The following is a 17761-nucleotide window of genomic DNA, read 5'->3' on the forward strand; positions in this document are numbered from 1 at the left end:
TTCCAATAGAAAGGCTGATCCTTTCTGGTGAGTTGTGTTAATGGGCTCACCATCTTGGAAAAACCCTCAACAAACCTCCTATAATATCATGCCAGACCTAGAAAACTTCTCACTTTAGTCACGGTCTGTGGCCTCTCCCACTTCACCACTGTCTCGATCTTTGCTGGGTCTACTACTATCCCTTGGGCTGATATTACATGGCCTAAGTACTATACCTCTTCCAACCAAAATTCACACTTCAATAGTTTCCCATACAACTAATGCTCCCTGAGAACTGCTAATACCACTCTAAGATGATCTGCATGCTCTTCTCGACTCTTAGAATATATCAGTATGTCGTCGATGAATACTACGACAAACTGATCCAAATATGGTCGGAAGATCCTGTTCATGTAGTCCATGAAGATTGCAGGAGCATTTGTCACCCCAAATGGCATCACAACATATTCATAGTGTCCATATTGTGACCTGAAAGTTGTGGTTTGCACATCCTCAGGTTTGACCAAGATCTGATGATATCCAAACCTCAGGTCGATCTTAGAGAACACAACTGCTCTCCTCAACTGATCCAACAGATCGTCAATTCTCGGCAGTGGACACTTATTCTTGATGCTTAGCTTGTTCAATTGACGGTAGTCAACACAGCTAGGGATGTCAAAAAAATCCGTACCCGCGGGTATCCGCGGATAAAACCCGCAACAGATAGAAAATGGATATTAAAAATGGATACCCGCTACCCGTGGGTATGGGTATTTTTGATACCCGCATGTTAACGGGGCGGGTACGAATATCATAGTATCCGTACCCGTGGATACCCGTACCCGCTAAACTTTAATTCAGAAAAATTATTACCCCACAAATGAGTCAAAACATTATGAGTCTTCATTATATTAGTAAAAACTTTAATTCAGAAAAAGTATATATATATATATATTAGTAAAAACATTATGAGTCTTCATTCAATAATGGTGGTCAGATTCTTACCCCACAAATGAGTAAATTACTTCCATATACTGTGGAGGCATTGATGTGTCTCTAAGACTGGTTATGGACCAATATGGAAGGTAATGAAATTAACATTTTTACTTAGATATTTTAATTAAGTGATTGTTATAAATTTTTACTGAACTCCTTATGTTTTAAGGCTCTTCTATATTAAAATTGGACAACATGAAACTTTATACAATGTTGTAAGAGGTGGATATTGATGAAGTTAGTAATTTCTTTAATATTTTATTCAAAAATAAACTACAATATAAATTGGTAGTGATTTTTTATTTGTTTATTTTTTAAGAATCAATCGGAGAAAGGAAACTTGTTGATCCAAACAATAATTATGGTTAAATAATTATTTTTTTTAAATATTTTTGTAAATACCTGTGGGTACCCGTGGATACTCGCGGATATGAAAAAAATAGACGGGTACCCGCATAACGGATACCCGATGGATATGGGTACGGGTACGGGGTGAATATTTATTCAGCGGGTAGGGTACGGGGGAACTGCTACCCGTACCCTACCCGCCCCGTTGACATCCCTATACACAGCCTTGAACTGCCATCCTTCTTCTTCACCAAGAGTACAGGTGCTCCCCAGCGTGATACACTAGGTCAGATGAACTTTTTCTCAAACATATCCTCAATCTGCTTCTTCAGCTCGGCTAACTCTACGAGGACCAACCGATAAGGTACCATCGAGACTAGCTAGCTCGAGGGATGAGATCAATAGTGAAATCCACTCCCTACCTGGCAGCAATTCCAGAATCTCGTCAAGAAAGATTTTGCATACTCCTCCACCAATGGTATGCTTCTAATCTAGTCAGATGTACTCTTCTTTGCCTGAGCTACTATTATAAAGCAAGTAGCTCCAACTTCTACCTCCTTCATCGCCTAATTAGACAATATTATCTCCAGTCCTTCTGTATCTAGGAACACTACTTTGCGCCGTCTATAATCGATGACGATGTGGTTGCTTGATAGCCAGTCCATCCCTAGAATCACATCTAACCCCTCCATTGGCAAGCATATGAGGTTCACCTTGAACCTGTGGCCTGCTACTTCCATAGGGCATCCCACAGAAAATAAGTTGGTGGATACCTACGCAGATGCTGGCGTCACGACTATCAACTCGCATCCCAACTCTCGAATCACAAGCCCGAGCCTCCTCATATATTCATTGGATACGAATGAATGAGTAGCTCCTGAGTCATACAACCCAACAACCTCATGATTAAATAATAAATAAATAGTCTGCACCAGGTTACCTGACTGAGTCGCCTCGGTGGTTGTCAATGCGAACACACGCCTTGGTACTCTGGCCGCTCTTCCACTGGCTTCTTTGCTGGCGAACCTCAAGTTGGTTTCCTATTGGGATACTGTCGAGCAAAGTGTCCTGTCTGATCAAACACGTAGCACTTACCAGTGCTAGCACCACCACATGAGCTACCAGAGGGTTTTGGACAATCCCTCCTTAGATGCTCCCCACCACAATTAAAGCACTGTAGTTTCCTGGCCGAAGTCTGTTGCCTGTTATATGGCTTTTTCTCTTGTCGTGAGTCTGTAGTGACCTTCTATGGTCGTGCCACTCTGCTGGTCCCATCTCCAGCTGCTCAAATGCCTTGGCTTGCTCCATCAAGACTGGAAACTCCCTGATCCAGAGTGGTACCAAGAATCGACACAAGTCATGTTTCGGCCCACCTTCATACTTTCGGCATCTCCATTCCTCCGTGATAGTGGGCGAGTAGAATCTCCCCAAGTACTCAAACCTATCTGTGTATACCTGCACATTCAAGTTCCCCTATTGGAACGTGAGGAATTCAGGTTCCCCTGTTGGAACATGAGGAATTCAACTTCCCTCTCATGTTTGGCGTTGCCAGGGAAGTATTTCTCTAGGAACCTTGTCCTGAAGGAAGTCCAAGTCAGAACTTCCTCTCTGGTCTGCATCAACTACAGCATGCCTACCCACCAATATTTTGCATCTACCATCAGCAGGAAGGTAACGAAGGACGGCTTCTGTGCATTAGTGCACTCTATCACTCTGTAGATCTTCTCACACTCTCTGAGCCAAGCATCTGCCTCATTAGGAATGGATTTGCCCTTGAATTTAGAGGGCTTATGTCTCATGAAGTCCTCCATAGTTATCGGGCGAGTGGGTGCTATCACGGCTCTGGGTTGCACTGCAATAGGCTGCATCACATCCACCATCCGATGAATCACATGTGCGATCTCATCAACTCCAACATTATTTCTTCTCCTCTTGTTAGCTATCGCCTGAGCACGCCACATTTTCAGTTGTTCAAATCATACAACTTAAGTCATGACTATACAAGCCAAAACTAACACAAAACACATCAAATAGTCACGCAAACATAACACGATAAGCTCACTCCCCAAAGACCCCAAAAATCATTTTGAAAACCTTTGCTCTAATACCAAATGTAACATCCCATCTGGATATTACGGATTTAAATAATAAAATAAATAAAATAATAAACAAGCATCATTTATTGAAAACTCATTTCCTAAAAATGCGAGAAATTTAAAACTTTAACCCATTATATAATAAACTCTAAAATCATAATTATAGCTCCATTACAAAAGTCAATGGCTAGTAATAAGAGATTACAAATTATTCAAAATTAGAAAACATTAAAACTCTGAGAAAAACTCTTTATCCCAGTCTAGCCCTGCTCCGACTCTATGCCCCACCAGATCCACCTACAACATCATTTGCTCACGTATACCGCGTACACGATCATCACCAAACACAAGCAAATAGGGTGAGCTAACAATGAAATAAGCATATATACAAGCAATACATATATCACAAACACACCAAAGGAAAACCATCCTTTGATTTCAAAGCACATGGCCACCACCAGGTTAACCATGTTCTACGTCTTTTGATGAGTACCTCAAGGTATCTTGCTGTTACACCTACCAGCCACAACTAGTAGAGCATGTGCGGGAAACCTTGCTACGGATCGCACACCATAACGCCAGGTGGAGTTCCCAAAACGAATAACATTCGTAACGCCCCAAGACTACCAAACTCGTCAGCTTAATACTGAGGAGGGCAATCTAATTAGACCCATCCGTACACGCCACAACGTGCACACTCACACCGGCAACAATCGCCAACCGGAGCCACAACATGCACACTCACACTGGCAACAATAAGCTTCACTCATGGTTGTTTCCTAAATTTCATAATACATGCAATTTTCATAACATTTACCACTCAACTTCGTGTAATTTTTGATAACCCCAAATCATCAACCCTAACTTCATGCTCACACGATTCTCATCCCAATTAACCCCCAATCACGTGGAATTCAATGATGGTTAAGGCCTAACCCTTCACAAATAATTGGGACTTCCTTTCCCTCCCATCAACATCATTCCAGAACACGCAAAGTGTCTAATTCGAGTGAACAGGTTCGCGTCGCCTGGCGGGTGTTCATCACCGCTAGGCACTTCATCAAGAAATACCCAGAAACTTGGTTATGGCCTTGTGTCGCCTGGCGGCACATAGGTCAGCGCCAGGCGGTTCCTGGTAGGAACCTAGAAAACACTAAAGTCAACATAAGTCGCCTGGCGGTTATGACTAGCCCGCTAGGTGGTTTTTGGAAATTTTTAGAAACATGAAAATCGTAGAAAAGACATAACACATGCATTCATTTTAACATACATTTCATGAAATTAATCCTTAAGAATAAAACTATGGAATAGAAACCCCCTAGCCTGGATATCCTTGCTCCAAAAGACAAAATGCTAGAGTTCTTGGTGATCTCCAATGGCCTCCCTTTAGCTCCCTCTCAATTCAGTTCTTCCACTTCACTCAATACTCACTGTTTTCTATAAAATCGCAGCTCTCACAATGCTCAACAATGACAGCCCTTAAAACTCTGTTTCTATTCCTTAATTGGACTAATGTGTGTCTTAATTGGCAATGATGAAAGAAAAACGAAAATGGCATTAAGCTAACTTAATTGCCATTAAAGTTTCATTAGTGGTTGTTTTTCCAGCACCTCTTGGCTGTCCATTCAGCTAGGGTTTCCTCTACCCTTTCACATTCATGCCAAAACTAATTTTAGTAGCAAAAAGAGAGTTTAGTTTGGGTTCACCAAGATTCAAACCCATACCATGATAATTGCCAAGTCAATACACAACCATTTAACCAATTCATGTTTCATGATAATTCATATAATTCTATGATTATATTATCACTCAATGTGAGCTAGTACTTTTCCACGTCATACATGTTGGCATACATAGGACTTAAATAACACACAGTTGACATACATGAGACTTAAACAAGTCCTCTCACACAATCAAATACTCTGAACCATTGGAGCTAGTACTTTTCCACGTCATACATGTCAGAATTAAATGCCATAAAGGCTCCCACTACTTGCATTTATTAATTAATTATTTAATTAATTAAATTTCAAGGGACTTATTTATATAAGGTATGTCTTGTAGTGATAATGATAGTACGTGTACGTCGAGGTCGGGTCGTAGGAGTGAAGAATTAGGGAATGAGGGTAGTGACCATGTGGCCGGTGAGGGGGGGTTTCCGATGGAGGTAATTCCTGAGACTAGGGTGGATCTGCCTGAGGAAGTGGCTGAGAGCAGTTTGCCAGCGAAAGTCAGATACGAGTGAGTGGCTACTAATGTGAGAACCCAATATTCACTCTTCAGGTGGTCTAGAATATTAAAGGCCTGGTTGAAATGCGTACCTATTCTTGAGAAGGGTACACCGCTAAATATATTATCATTGGTGCGGGTGAGCGTCGTCGAGTGTGTTTGCCATGATCGAGGGGAGGCCGAGGAGGGGTTCTTCTATATGTACATGTGTCATTTTTCTCAACTTCATATGCAGATTCTGTTTGACAATTTTACGATGGGGGTGCTCTGGCTACTAAACGTTGCACCAACCCAATTGCATCCTAACAGTTGGGGCTATCATCAAGCTTTTCATGTGTTATGCCAATCTCTATATCTTCGTCATTCTCCTCAGTGTTTCTTGTATTCTTATGATACTCGTCCAAAGAGTCCAATCACTTGGTTGTCGCTCATAAACCATCCGGGTATAAGCATGTTAGACGCTTTTTCACAATCATTCAAACATTTTAAGGATGGATTTTTTAAAGTTGTTGTGAAGGAGGCAAGTTGTTCACATTTTTATAACGAGGATAGGATTACAAAGTTTCCTTTTAGTTGGACTGACAATCCTTGGTGGTATAAGGATATGAAGAAGGAGGAGCTATCAGCTAGAGATAGAGGAGTTGTGGAGATCCTAGGAAGATTTAGCAATAAGCTGTCCACTAAGGGCTTAATTAGAGCTTATTTATCTGTGCACCCTCTTGTTGATTTAGAAGGTATCATTGTTTTATTTTTACCGCTATGTTTTATGTGACGGAGATAATAATTTACGTTTATGTTTTAGGTCATATGGTTCAGCTAGGGAAGAACCTAAACTTGTTCAGGACTTTGTGTAAGGAACAAGCCGAGAAGGCAAAAAATGCAGGGAATACTGAAGTTCCCAATTTGTAGGAGCCATTAGTTGATGTTCATGTTCATGGTGGATCCAAGAGGAAGGCCTCCGCTCTTGTTAAACATGGTGCTAGAAAGGAGCTGAAGAAGGTTAGGAGTGTGCTGTTGGGGCCGAAATCTTCTTCTTGGATGAAAAAGCCTGAGGTATGCTGAATAGAGTTTCCTGAAACAAATATGCGCTGTGATATTGAGATTCATCTCCTAGAATCAATGGTTTTGTCCATAGATAACATGGAGCCCAATGCTATGATTAAAACCATGCTTGAGTTTAATTAGGCACTAATTCTTGGCCACAGAGTGGGAAGTTTGTTATAGAAGGAGTTGAAGGGAGGATGGAAGGCCAAAGTGGAGGAGCTTGAAAAACAATTAAAAATCCAGTCGGCCAAGCATGAAAAAGAGAAGGCAACTTGGGAGAATGAACATGAAGAATGGGTGTTTGCGAGGAAACGCCTAGGTACTTAGAAGGTTCGGTGCTTGGATTCCGAGAAAAAGATGAGTATGAAAATCCAAGAGCTAGAGGAAGACCAAGAAGAACTAAAGGAGAAAAATGTTGGTCTTGAGAGGGAACTTGAGGACTTGAAGAATCATATCATCTAGGAGCATATAAATGGTTTCCACAAGGGTTTGAGGTAGGCGACCTTCTTTTGCAAGGAAGTGGACACGACAAATTCAAAGTATGATGTTAACAAAGATGTTGTCAATGGCCGCTTGGTTGATGAGGTAGATTCGAGTGCAGATCAAGTTGAAGAGGTGGTTATTATTGATGGTAAAGCTCCCGTGGTTATTGTTTAAGGTAGGCGACCCTGATGTTGGAACTTTTATTTGATTATATTGTGACTTGTTAGCCAAAGTTTGTAATGATCCGCACATTGATTATGCTTACGAACATAATTTCATCATTCACGTTGTTTTATAAATGTATTAGTTGTTTGATGTATTGCATATATGTTGTGTGATGTTGTTTGTTCTCTTTTGCTTTGAATATATGTCACTTAAGATTTGAATGATGATTTTTATGTTTGCGAATTATGATTGTGTGTGATTTGCATTCGTCCTAGTCCGCTTATTTTGGTGAGTGGTTGGGAAAGTCATGGATTTTATTTTGTTTGACCGGGGCTGCTTACTTTAGTAAGTGATAGGGAACTTAATAAGTTTTTATTGTTTAGAGATTCTTCGACCCAGGCCGCTTACTTTGGTAAGTGGTGGAGAACTTAATTTTATATTATTGTAGAGAACGAATGTTAGACCCAGGCTACATACTTTGGTAAGTGGTGGAGAACTTTAAGAATTCAAGAATAAATTTGTAAAGAACCCTCATTTTATTCATCATCTTGGGGTGCCTCATAAAAACTCTCCGGTCAAAATCCTTCTTAGAGAGAAAATGCCGGGTGAGGAAAAAGAGTACACCCAGGGTTACAAGTTGTTGCTCTGCTTACATTATTAATCTTAACTAAAGTATAACTTAAGGTGAGATGCATTCCACGTTTTCAGTATCTCATCCCTTGATAGTTGCTCCAACCTATAGGCATCTCCGCCTGCATCCTCGCATATTCTGTATGGACCTTCCCAGTTGGCTGAGAATTTGTCGTCTTTCTTCCTTACGGTGCTAGCCATTCTCCATGCTAAATCCCCCTTCATGAACGTTCGTGGATGAAGCTTCGAATTATACTTTCTTGCCGCTCTTTGTTTAACTGCCAAGTTCCTGATCTGTGCTTTTTCTCAGAGTTTTGTTAGTAATTCAAGGCTGACACATAGGTTCTGCTGATTGGTAACAAGGTCCTCATTTTTCTTGATGCATACTCCGGTTATAACCAAATTCCCATGGCCACATCCGACATGAACAAAACCGCCTTCATCACAGATGACACCAACTACTTTTACAAGGTCATGCCGTTTGGTCTCAAAAACGCAGGAGCAACCTACCAACGACTGATGGACAAAGTCTTCAGCCATTTAATGGGCAAATGTGTCGAAGTATACGTTGACAACATGGTTGTCAAATCCCCAAGCCATCACCAGCACGCTCAGGACTTATCAGCAGTCTTCTACGCGTTAAGGCAATACAACCTCCGCCTCAACCCCGACAAATGCGTTTTCGGTGTCGACCGCGACAAATTCCTTGGATTCATGCTGACCCAGCGCGGCATAGAGGCTAACCCTGAAAAGTGCAACGCGATCATTGAAATGCGAAGCCCTACCAGTTTCAAAGAAGTACAACACCTCATAGGCTGCCTCACGACCATTTCCCGCTTCCTTCCCAAACTAGCCAAACAAACCCAACCCATCATACAACTGTTCAAAAAATCCGCCAAGTTCACGTGGAATGATGATTGTGAACAAATATTCCAAAAGCTAAAAACCACCCTCACCTCACCAACCATCCTCCATAAATCGGATACTCATCAACCCTTATTGGTTTATATCACCGCCACAGATTACACCGTAAGCGCCGCGCTGGTTGAAGATGTCGGCGGCACCCAACATCCTGTTTACTTCGTCAGCAGAACCTTGCAAGACCCGGAAACCAGATATCAGATGGTTGAAAAGTTAGCCCTATCCCTGGTACATGCAGCCCGCCGCCTACGCCCATAATTCCAAAATCATAACATTATCGTCAAAACCGATTACCCGATCCAGAAGATATTGCAGAAACCAGACCTTGCGGGGCGGATGTCATCCTGGGCCATTGAGTTATCCGAATTCAACATCCGCTACGAACCTCACGGCCCCATCAAAGCTCAATGCCTTCTAGACTTTGTCAATGATCTCCAACGAACTGTTGAAGAGGACCAATGGACACTTTATGTTGATTGTTCGTCAAACCCAAAGGGGATAGGTGCTGGCATCGCGATATCCTCATCGAAAAATCCCTCCATTTTGCCTTCAAGACATCTAACATCCAAGCCGAGTACGAAGCCATCCTCGACGGCTTATCCCTAGTCCGCGAGGTTGGTGTCAAGTCGCTAACATGCAAAACCGATTCCAAGCTTACCGTAGGCCATTTAAATGACGAGTTCCATATCAAAGACCCTATCCTTCTACAATACTATCACCGAGTCCAGAAAGTCGTCTAGTCCACCTTCCAACAAGTCTGTATCCAACACATCCCCAGATCCGAAAATGTCAGAGCTGACATATTGTCCAAACTAGCCAACACCAAGTGAAAAAGCCGCCACCGATCACTATTGCAACAAACGGTATCCGCCCCCTCCATCACAAATACTTGCCATACCCTAACACAACACCAAGTCGACAATTGGACAACTCCCTACATTCAATACCTCCAAACCGGTAACCCCCCACCTTAGGCTGCCAGGTACACGATGATAGGCCATGACGTGTACAAACGCAGATACGGCCAACCACTTCTCAAATGCGTCACTGCAGAACAAGCTCAGTACATCATTAAAGAGTTACACGGAGGCATATGCCGCTATCATTCTGGCGCACGCACCGTGACTACCAGAATCCTTCACGCCAGTTACTTCTAGCCATGAAGGTAGACTGCCAAAACTTTATCAAAAAATGCAAACCATGCCAGAAACATGACAACCTTATCCACTAGAAACAGGAGCAGCTTGATTCTATACTATCCCCGTGGCCCTTCGTAAAGTGGGGAATGGACATCCTCGGCCCTTTCTCCCCCGGCAATGGCCAAGTAAAGTTCGTGATAGTAGTCGTCGACTACTTCACCAAATGGATAGAGGCCAAACCGTTAGTCACCATTACAACCCAACAGGTCCAACAATTCGTTTGGAAGGATATTATATGCCGGTATGGTGTCCCACATACAATCATCACCGACAATGGCCAACAATTTATAGACAAAGAACTTGCTAAATTCTATATCGGCTTAGGCATTAAACATGTAACCAGCTCCATTGAACACTCACAGACCAATGGACAGGCCGAGGCAGCAAACAAGGTTATACTAGTAGAACTGCGTAAACGGTTGGACAACGCCAAGGGCCGATGGCCAGAAGAATTAGTGGAAGTGCTATGGGCCTACAGGTGTACCCCTCAATCAGCAACAAACGAATCTCCATTCAGCCTAGTGTACGACGCAAACGCCATGATACCCGTTGAAATTGGTGAACCATCTCTGCACCGAGAACTATACGACCCCGTCCAAAATCATCAAAACATGAGCACCCACCTCAACCTCTTGCCCGAGTTAAGAGAAAAAGCCCAAATATGTAACTTAGTTGTGAAACGGCAAGCGACCATAAAGTATAATGCGAACCTATGCCCAAGATCGTTCGAAAAGGGAGATTTAGTTTGGAGAATGGCCAACAATGCAAGAAAGAAGGAGGGCAAGTTCTTCGCCAATTGGGACGGCCCATACCGAATACACGAAGATGCTAGAGGAGGAGCGTATAGGCTTGAGCAGTTATCAGGGGAAGAAATACCCAATACATGGAATGCGTCCCATCTCAAGTTTTACTTTAGTTAAAGACATGTATTGTGTCAAATACTTGTAACCCTGAGTGTACTCTTTTCCTCCACCTGGTCTTTTTTCCCTAAGGAGGGTTTTGGCCAGGGAGGTTTTAACGAGGCACCCCAAATTTCATGAATAAACAAAGGGTTCTTAACCTTATGACTACTCCTCACCTTGCTTCTAACACGCTTCTAAGTTCCCCACCCTTATCACAAGTAAGCGGCCTAGGTCGAACACCCTTAACTTGATGTTAATTCGTTTTAAGTTCCCCACCCTTATCACAAGTAAGGGCCCTGGGTCGAACACCCTTAACTTGATGTTAATTCGTTTTAAGTTCCCCACCCTTATCACAAGTACGCGGCCTGGGTCGAACACCCTTAACTTGATGTTAATTCATTTTAAGTTCCCCACCCTTACCACAAGTAAACGGCCTGAGTTGAATACCCCCAATTAAACACTCTAAAGCAAACACTACATACATCAAACTCCCACTCACAATTCTACCATACCACAAATGCACCGCTATAACACAAGTTATCGACAATCAAACAAACAACATAGCATACACAAAGCATTCGTCACATTAGCACAAAAGTAATTAGTGTACGGTTTATTACAAACTTAGAATCAACATCAAATTGGAAGTATTAAAATAACGGTTCTAAGTCGCCTCCTAGTCAGTATCCTTCGCAGTCGCCCCGTCAACGTTCACATCCGCATCTTCCGCCCCCTTCCCCGCATCCCCCTCGGGACTAGATTCCGCCTCATCCACAAATACACCATCAACCACATCCTTATTTACATCAAACCTCGCGTCATTACCATCAACATTCTCATAGAAGAAGGTCGCTTGCCGCAAACCCTTCTGAAAGCCATTTATACGCTCCTGGATAATACAACTCTTTAAATCCTCCATTTCCACCTCCAACCTGTCATGTTTCTCCTTCATCTCGTCATAGTCAGCCTCAAGGTCTGTAATCCGACCCTTCAACTTTTCCTCTGAATCTAGGCAGTGCACTCTCCAAGTAGCCAACCTCTTCCTTTCTTCTTCCCACTCTTCCTTCTCCTTCTTACAGGCTTCTTTTTCCTCTGCATGCTTGTCCACCTTTTCCTGTAATTCTTCAACCTTCGTTCGACTCCCCTCCTTCAGCTCTCTTTGATATAAAGATCCAACATGCCGGCTCAATATCAGCGTTTTGCTGCTAAATTAGACCATAGCCTTCACCAAAGTTATCAATCGAATTGATCAGTGATTCCGGCATATTGATCTCGATATCCTTTCGCACAATTGTCTCTGGAAGCTCAATCAATCCAGCCTCCGGTCCTTTCCCTCCATTTGACGATCCCAACCCCATCAAGGCGGCCCACACCTTCTTCACGTCCTTTCCTTTGTAAGGTCTAGCCGGCAACTTCGCCTTCCTCTTCGTTCCACCATGCACATGCACGTCTACTAACGATTCTTGCAGGTTGGGAACCTCAATGCTCCCAGTAGCTCTAGCCTTCGCTGCCTTCTCCTTTCGCAAGGCTTGGAAAATTGTCAAGTTTTTCTTTCCCATCTATGCCATATGTTCTGCAACCCACAACACACAACCATCAGATTACTCAAATATAAAATAACACTCAAAACTACAGAAAGATATCTTCAATATCTATAATCGGGTGAACTGAATTATAAACTCTAACTAAGCCCTTAGTGGGCATCTTATCGCTAAAGCGCATCGAGGTATCCACCACCTCCTTCTCAGCCACCGACAAATCCTCCCTCGAAATCACCTTATACCTCCAAGGGTTACCAGTCCAGAAAAACGGGAACTTAGTATTGCCATCAGTAATATAAAAATGTGAACGACCAACTTACTTTATCACCACCTTGAAGAACCCATCTTTAAAGTGTTTAAAGGATTGGGTAAAAGCATATAGTTTGTTAAAACCAGGTCGGCTTATGCACGACAACCACGTCGTCAGACTTCTCGACCTCGTAACAAAAAAGTAAAGGAACGCCCGCAGAGACGTTTGCAAATACAACGCCATACATAGCAACCGGAATGCCTGCAAGTATGCCCAGCTGTTCGGATGCAGTTGGTAGGAGCAACATTCAACAGTTGTAACACTCCCATGGTGAATTCATCAAATGGCAGCCGGATGTGTAGTTGTGAGAAGTGACACATGTACATATAAAAGAACTCCTCAATAGCTCCTTCTCGGCCATGGCAGACACATTCCACAGCAGTTACCCTCTCTGGCACCACTATGTCCCTTCGAGCACCTTTCTCAAAGATTGGCGTACAATTCAACCAAGACTTCAGTAACCTCGACCACCAAAATAACGACTGCTGTGTTCGCATGTCTGCCGCTACCCAATCGTACCCAGTCTTCATTGGCCAACTGCTTTCTGCCAACTCCTCAAGTGGATCTTCCCTAACTTTAACAACCTTTTCCATGGGGATCCTCCCTACGTTTCTCAATTCCTCCTTATCACTACTATCAACTCGACTACTTCCGCTACCCCCAGATCTCTCACTACTCGAACTCGACAAGAAAACCCTATCACTACTACTAGACATACCTGATTCTTTTTAGGATGACGGAGGAGATAAGGAAGATATCAAACAACTCTAAACGCACACGAAGTAACTGATCTCAGATTTTTTGCAAATGAAGTAATATGGACGCACTACCAGCAACATCTTCATTTATCGACATGAATTCCAAACGTCACAACTCCTTCCCGCCAAAAGTCACAACCCATTCCAATCATCACAAGGCACACCAAAAGTCATGAAGCATAAAAAATGACGGCACAAAACCTCTTTAGATTACTCTTCTAACACCCTTTCACCTGCCATAAACCCCTTCACCTGCCACAAACCCCTTACACTTTTAGCCTTAATACTATTCATCAAACTTAAAGGCTGGGGGACTGGTGTAGCACACCTAGCCGGCCTCGCTAACACGTCAGCACGTATCATCCTTCACCGCCATATATATATCGGCAAAGGCTGGGGGACAGGTGTACCACACCTAGCCGGTCCAACCACATAATAATAATAATAAACAATCACCATATATACGCGAAGCAAATAAAGTAACCGGCCTAAGTTGACAAAAGAATAATAGCGGCCTAAGCCGCTAAAAGGGTAGCCGGTCTAGACCGACCATTCTGGAAAACTCAAAAAAATTAAAGCACTTTTAAGATTCAACAAGCCCACAATAATCAAACTAAGGGCCTGGGCTAAGGCCCAGGCCCACCTACAGCCCAAACAAGGGCCCAACCCATAACGTGGCCAAACATAATTAATAATCTATAATTATGCATGGACCCCACGAATTAAAGGTACGCATTCATTACTTGCTTAATCATAAGATTTGACTTTCTTAGAGATTTTGCTGACTTGAGCTTCAGAGTCCCTTCTGCAGGTAACCCCTCTCGGGTCCAAACCGATCACACCGAGATACCCATGAGCAACATGTATCAACCGAGAAGAAGCCTACTGAGGAGATGGCGGACCAGAGTAAGGTAATACTTGTGTCTAACATATATTGTTTGTTCTCTACAGGAACAGAACCAAAGGAAATAAAGGAGCAATGGGGAAATACATCAAGATCAAGCATGAAAGCAATTCCAAACCTCTTTTCTTTCTTTTCTTTTTTTTTTCTTTTCAATCAATTTTCTTTTTCTTTTTTCATTTCTTTTCATTTTTTTAGTAAAGAAACAATGGTTCTCAAGTTCGATATAAAATGTACAATTCAGCAATCCATGAACAAAACAGGTGTGTGCACAACCATACTTATTGTGCATAACCACACTTAAAAGATGGCACATATTCTCAAAACAATTCCAAAGCTCCAAAATTTACTAATGCAGGATGAATCATGGTTTTTCAGGCTAAGGGCTTGTATTGAGTTGTAGAACAATGAAAGGGTATGCAGCCTGAAAAAGGGATATCAACGGAAACAACCCAAGGTAGGCTCATCTGGCTATAGTCTCATCGGAACAAAATTTCCTAAATCATATCCAAACATGCATATTAATCAGAAAAGCATAAGAAAGAGTCAAGCCAAGGCCACTGTGCAAGCATTCAAGAGGCATATATCACACAGGGTAAAACAATTCAAAAGCAACTTGACATGGAAAGAGAAAGCTAGGATATCAGTCCACAGAATAACTAACAATTCATCCTCCAAAGGTGAAGTGAGTGTCCCAAACAGAAAATAGAAACTTAACACAAATTACCAAAAAAATGAAAAAAACAACTGACTCCCTCTACACTTGAAGTACACATTGTCTCAATCTAACTCAAGCATAATATCAAAAGATCAAAGCTCAACAAATGGACCTGGACAAGTGCAATAAAAGTAAGGAAGGAGAAAGAAAACTCCTTGAATCATGGTGAAACATAAGTGGGGTCAAGTAGGGAAGTATCCTCTACAATAGTATCCACCAAGGCATGGTTGCTGAGGAATGGCTTCAGACGATGCCCATTTACTTAGAAGCTCTTATCGATGGATTGGCTCTTGAAAATTCCTATAATCACTTGGCCACATTCCTGGAAATTTGTAACACGATGAAAATAAACAAGGTACCTAACAATGTTACTCGCTTGAATTTGTTTCCTTTTTCTTTTGCAGGAAATGCAAAGGTATGGTTGCACTCTTTCTTTGAAAATATCTTGACTAAATGGGATGATTTAGTCAAAAAATTTCTTCAAATTTTTTTCACTCAGTCCAAGGTAAATCAAGGAAGGCATGAGTGATGAGTCATTATTTTATTCCATTCCACTAGCCTTTGTGTACCCATTTGACAGTTGTTGAGTGCTTAATTGTTCATCTTTAGAGTGTTTTTCATTTGTTAGGCTTTATTGGGCCATTGTTCCGAATTTGGACTAATTTCACATTATTTGGCCTAATTTTTGTTTTTAATTATTTTTAGATATTTGGGTGAAGCAAATTTTGGAGCTTGGACATTAATATTCAGTTGAAGAGAGTTGCCACATCGTTTCCATATCATTTCCACGTCCTTTCCATGTCATCTGAGTGCATGGGCCAACATTTGAGGCCTAGTAGTGACATTTTGGTAATTCTGCAGCTCATAATGGCATTTTTGTAAATATGAGTGGCATGGGTGATGGGACCACGAAATTAAGTCTGGATGCATGTAAGGAGCCGCACACTTCATCTTCTACACCTATCCATCCACCATTTTCGGGCTCCAAGCTTCCATGGAAGTGCTTCTTGCAATTTTTCACGGTTTTGGCTAGTTTTTATCGTTTTTATGCACATTTGACAGCACCCATTGAGGGTTTTGCGTTTTGATTTCGTTTTCTATCTGGGGAAGCTCATTTTGTGGATTTTATTGATTTGGAACAACATCCATTGATGGAGTTTTCGGATTTATATATCACAACACCGTTTTACATTTCTTTGGAGCTTTGAAATCTCTCTTTTGCTCTTGATTTGCGTCTTTAAGAATTCATAAGTTAGGGTTTTTGATTTTGATGTTCTGTTTCAAATTTAAGTGCTTGATTATTCCATTTTGATGTCTAGCTAAGCTTTTTGCATTGATTCCTTGACAAAATTGAAATGAAACCATGAGATTGTTGATCGATTTTGGGTTGTATTCGTAATTACATTGAATTCATGTTGCGTTTTTTATGATAAACACGTTTTTTATGCATGCTTAATCTCAAATTTGTGTGTGCACATTGAGGGACTCATATTCATGCTTAATGTTTATGGGTTCTTTCACAACTTGCTTCAATTTGTGGGTGTTAATTGCCTAAAATCTGTTATGCTTAATGACAATGAATCCATGATAATTTTCGCTTAGTTGATTACTTAGGATTCATGAGAGCAAATTCGAATAGAACAATTAATTTGGTAATCTGTGATTGGTGGATTTCAATGGAATCAAGGAATCATTGCATGTTCATATAACTGTTACATTTATCTGCGAATTGAAGTTTGTTGTGAATCGGAATCTGCCAAACCCCCCTGTGTTATTGTGTTGTGTTCATCTGGAAATTGAGGGTTTGAACAAGAACATTGGTCGTTGGGAGACGACTTGGTTCAACTGTCACATACTACATTTTAAGTGTTTTAATTTGGTAGGGTACAAGCTCTATCAATGAGATAACATCATTCCAACGAGATTATGAAGAATCCTTGAGCCAAACATGGGAACGGTTTAAGGGGTCGTTGAGGAAGACGCCAATGCATGGATTTGAAGATCCAACACAAATTAATATCTTTTGAGGGGACTTATAGCTCAAACCAAGTAATGTTAAATGCCTCATTTGGAGGCATAATCAAGTCCAAGACACATGCAAAAGCCAAAGTACTGATAAAAAACATTGCTTCAAATGATTACGAGGTGCAGAATGAGCGCACCTAACTACAAAAGGATGGAGTATTGGAAGTGCAGACTCATGATGCGTTATTAGCTTATAATAAGCTAATGAAACAACAGATCAAGGTGCTTATGAAGAAGCTGTCATCATTGCCACAAGAGATTCAGAATGCTTCCCAAATACAACACCAACCACCGATGCAAAGTTGTGTTGTGCGAAGGAAATCATGGTAATGGGTTATGTGCTGTGCAAAGTCAACTGTAGGAGGACGTCAATTACATGGGAAATTAAGGCTACCAGGGAAATTACGACAAATACAATCAAGGGTGGAAGTCTCATCCAACCGTGGGACAAACTGGACCCTCTCACAGGTAGCAACAACAACAACCCTCTTTATACGGAAGGCAAAAAATGTTGGA

At 41.7% G+C, this 17761-nt stretch overlaps 1 protein-coding gene across 1 annotated transcript; it reads right to left on the minus strand.

The window, feature by feature from the left end:
* Positions 1–257: 257 nt before the first annotated feature.
* LOC114184622 lies at positions 258–3284 on the minus strand. Its single transcript, XM_028071940.1, has 4 exons — positions 2982–3284; positions 2567–2778; positions 2264–2395; positions 258–645 (listed from the first exon to the last, which is right to left on the minus strand). Exons 1-4 carry the CDS (start codon positions 3282–3284, stop codon positions 258–260), a joined length of 1035 nt encoding a protein of 344 aa, XP_027927741.1.
* Positions 3285–17761: the final 14477 nt, after the last annotated feature.

The sequence above is a fragment of the Vigna unguiculata genome, chromosome 5, assembly GCF_004118075.2.
Source record: "Vigna unguiculata cultivar IT97K-499-35 chromosome 5, ASM411807v1, whole genome shotgun sequence".
In the NCBI taxonomy this organism is placed as follows: Eukaryota; Viridiplantae; Streptophyta; class Magnoliopsida; order Fabales; family Fabaceae; genus Vigna; species Vigna unguiculata.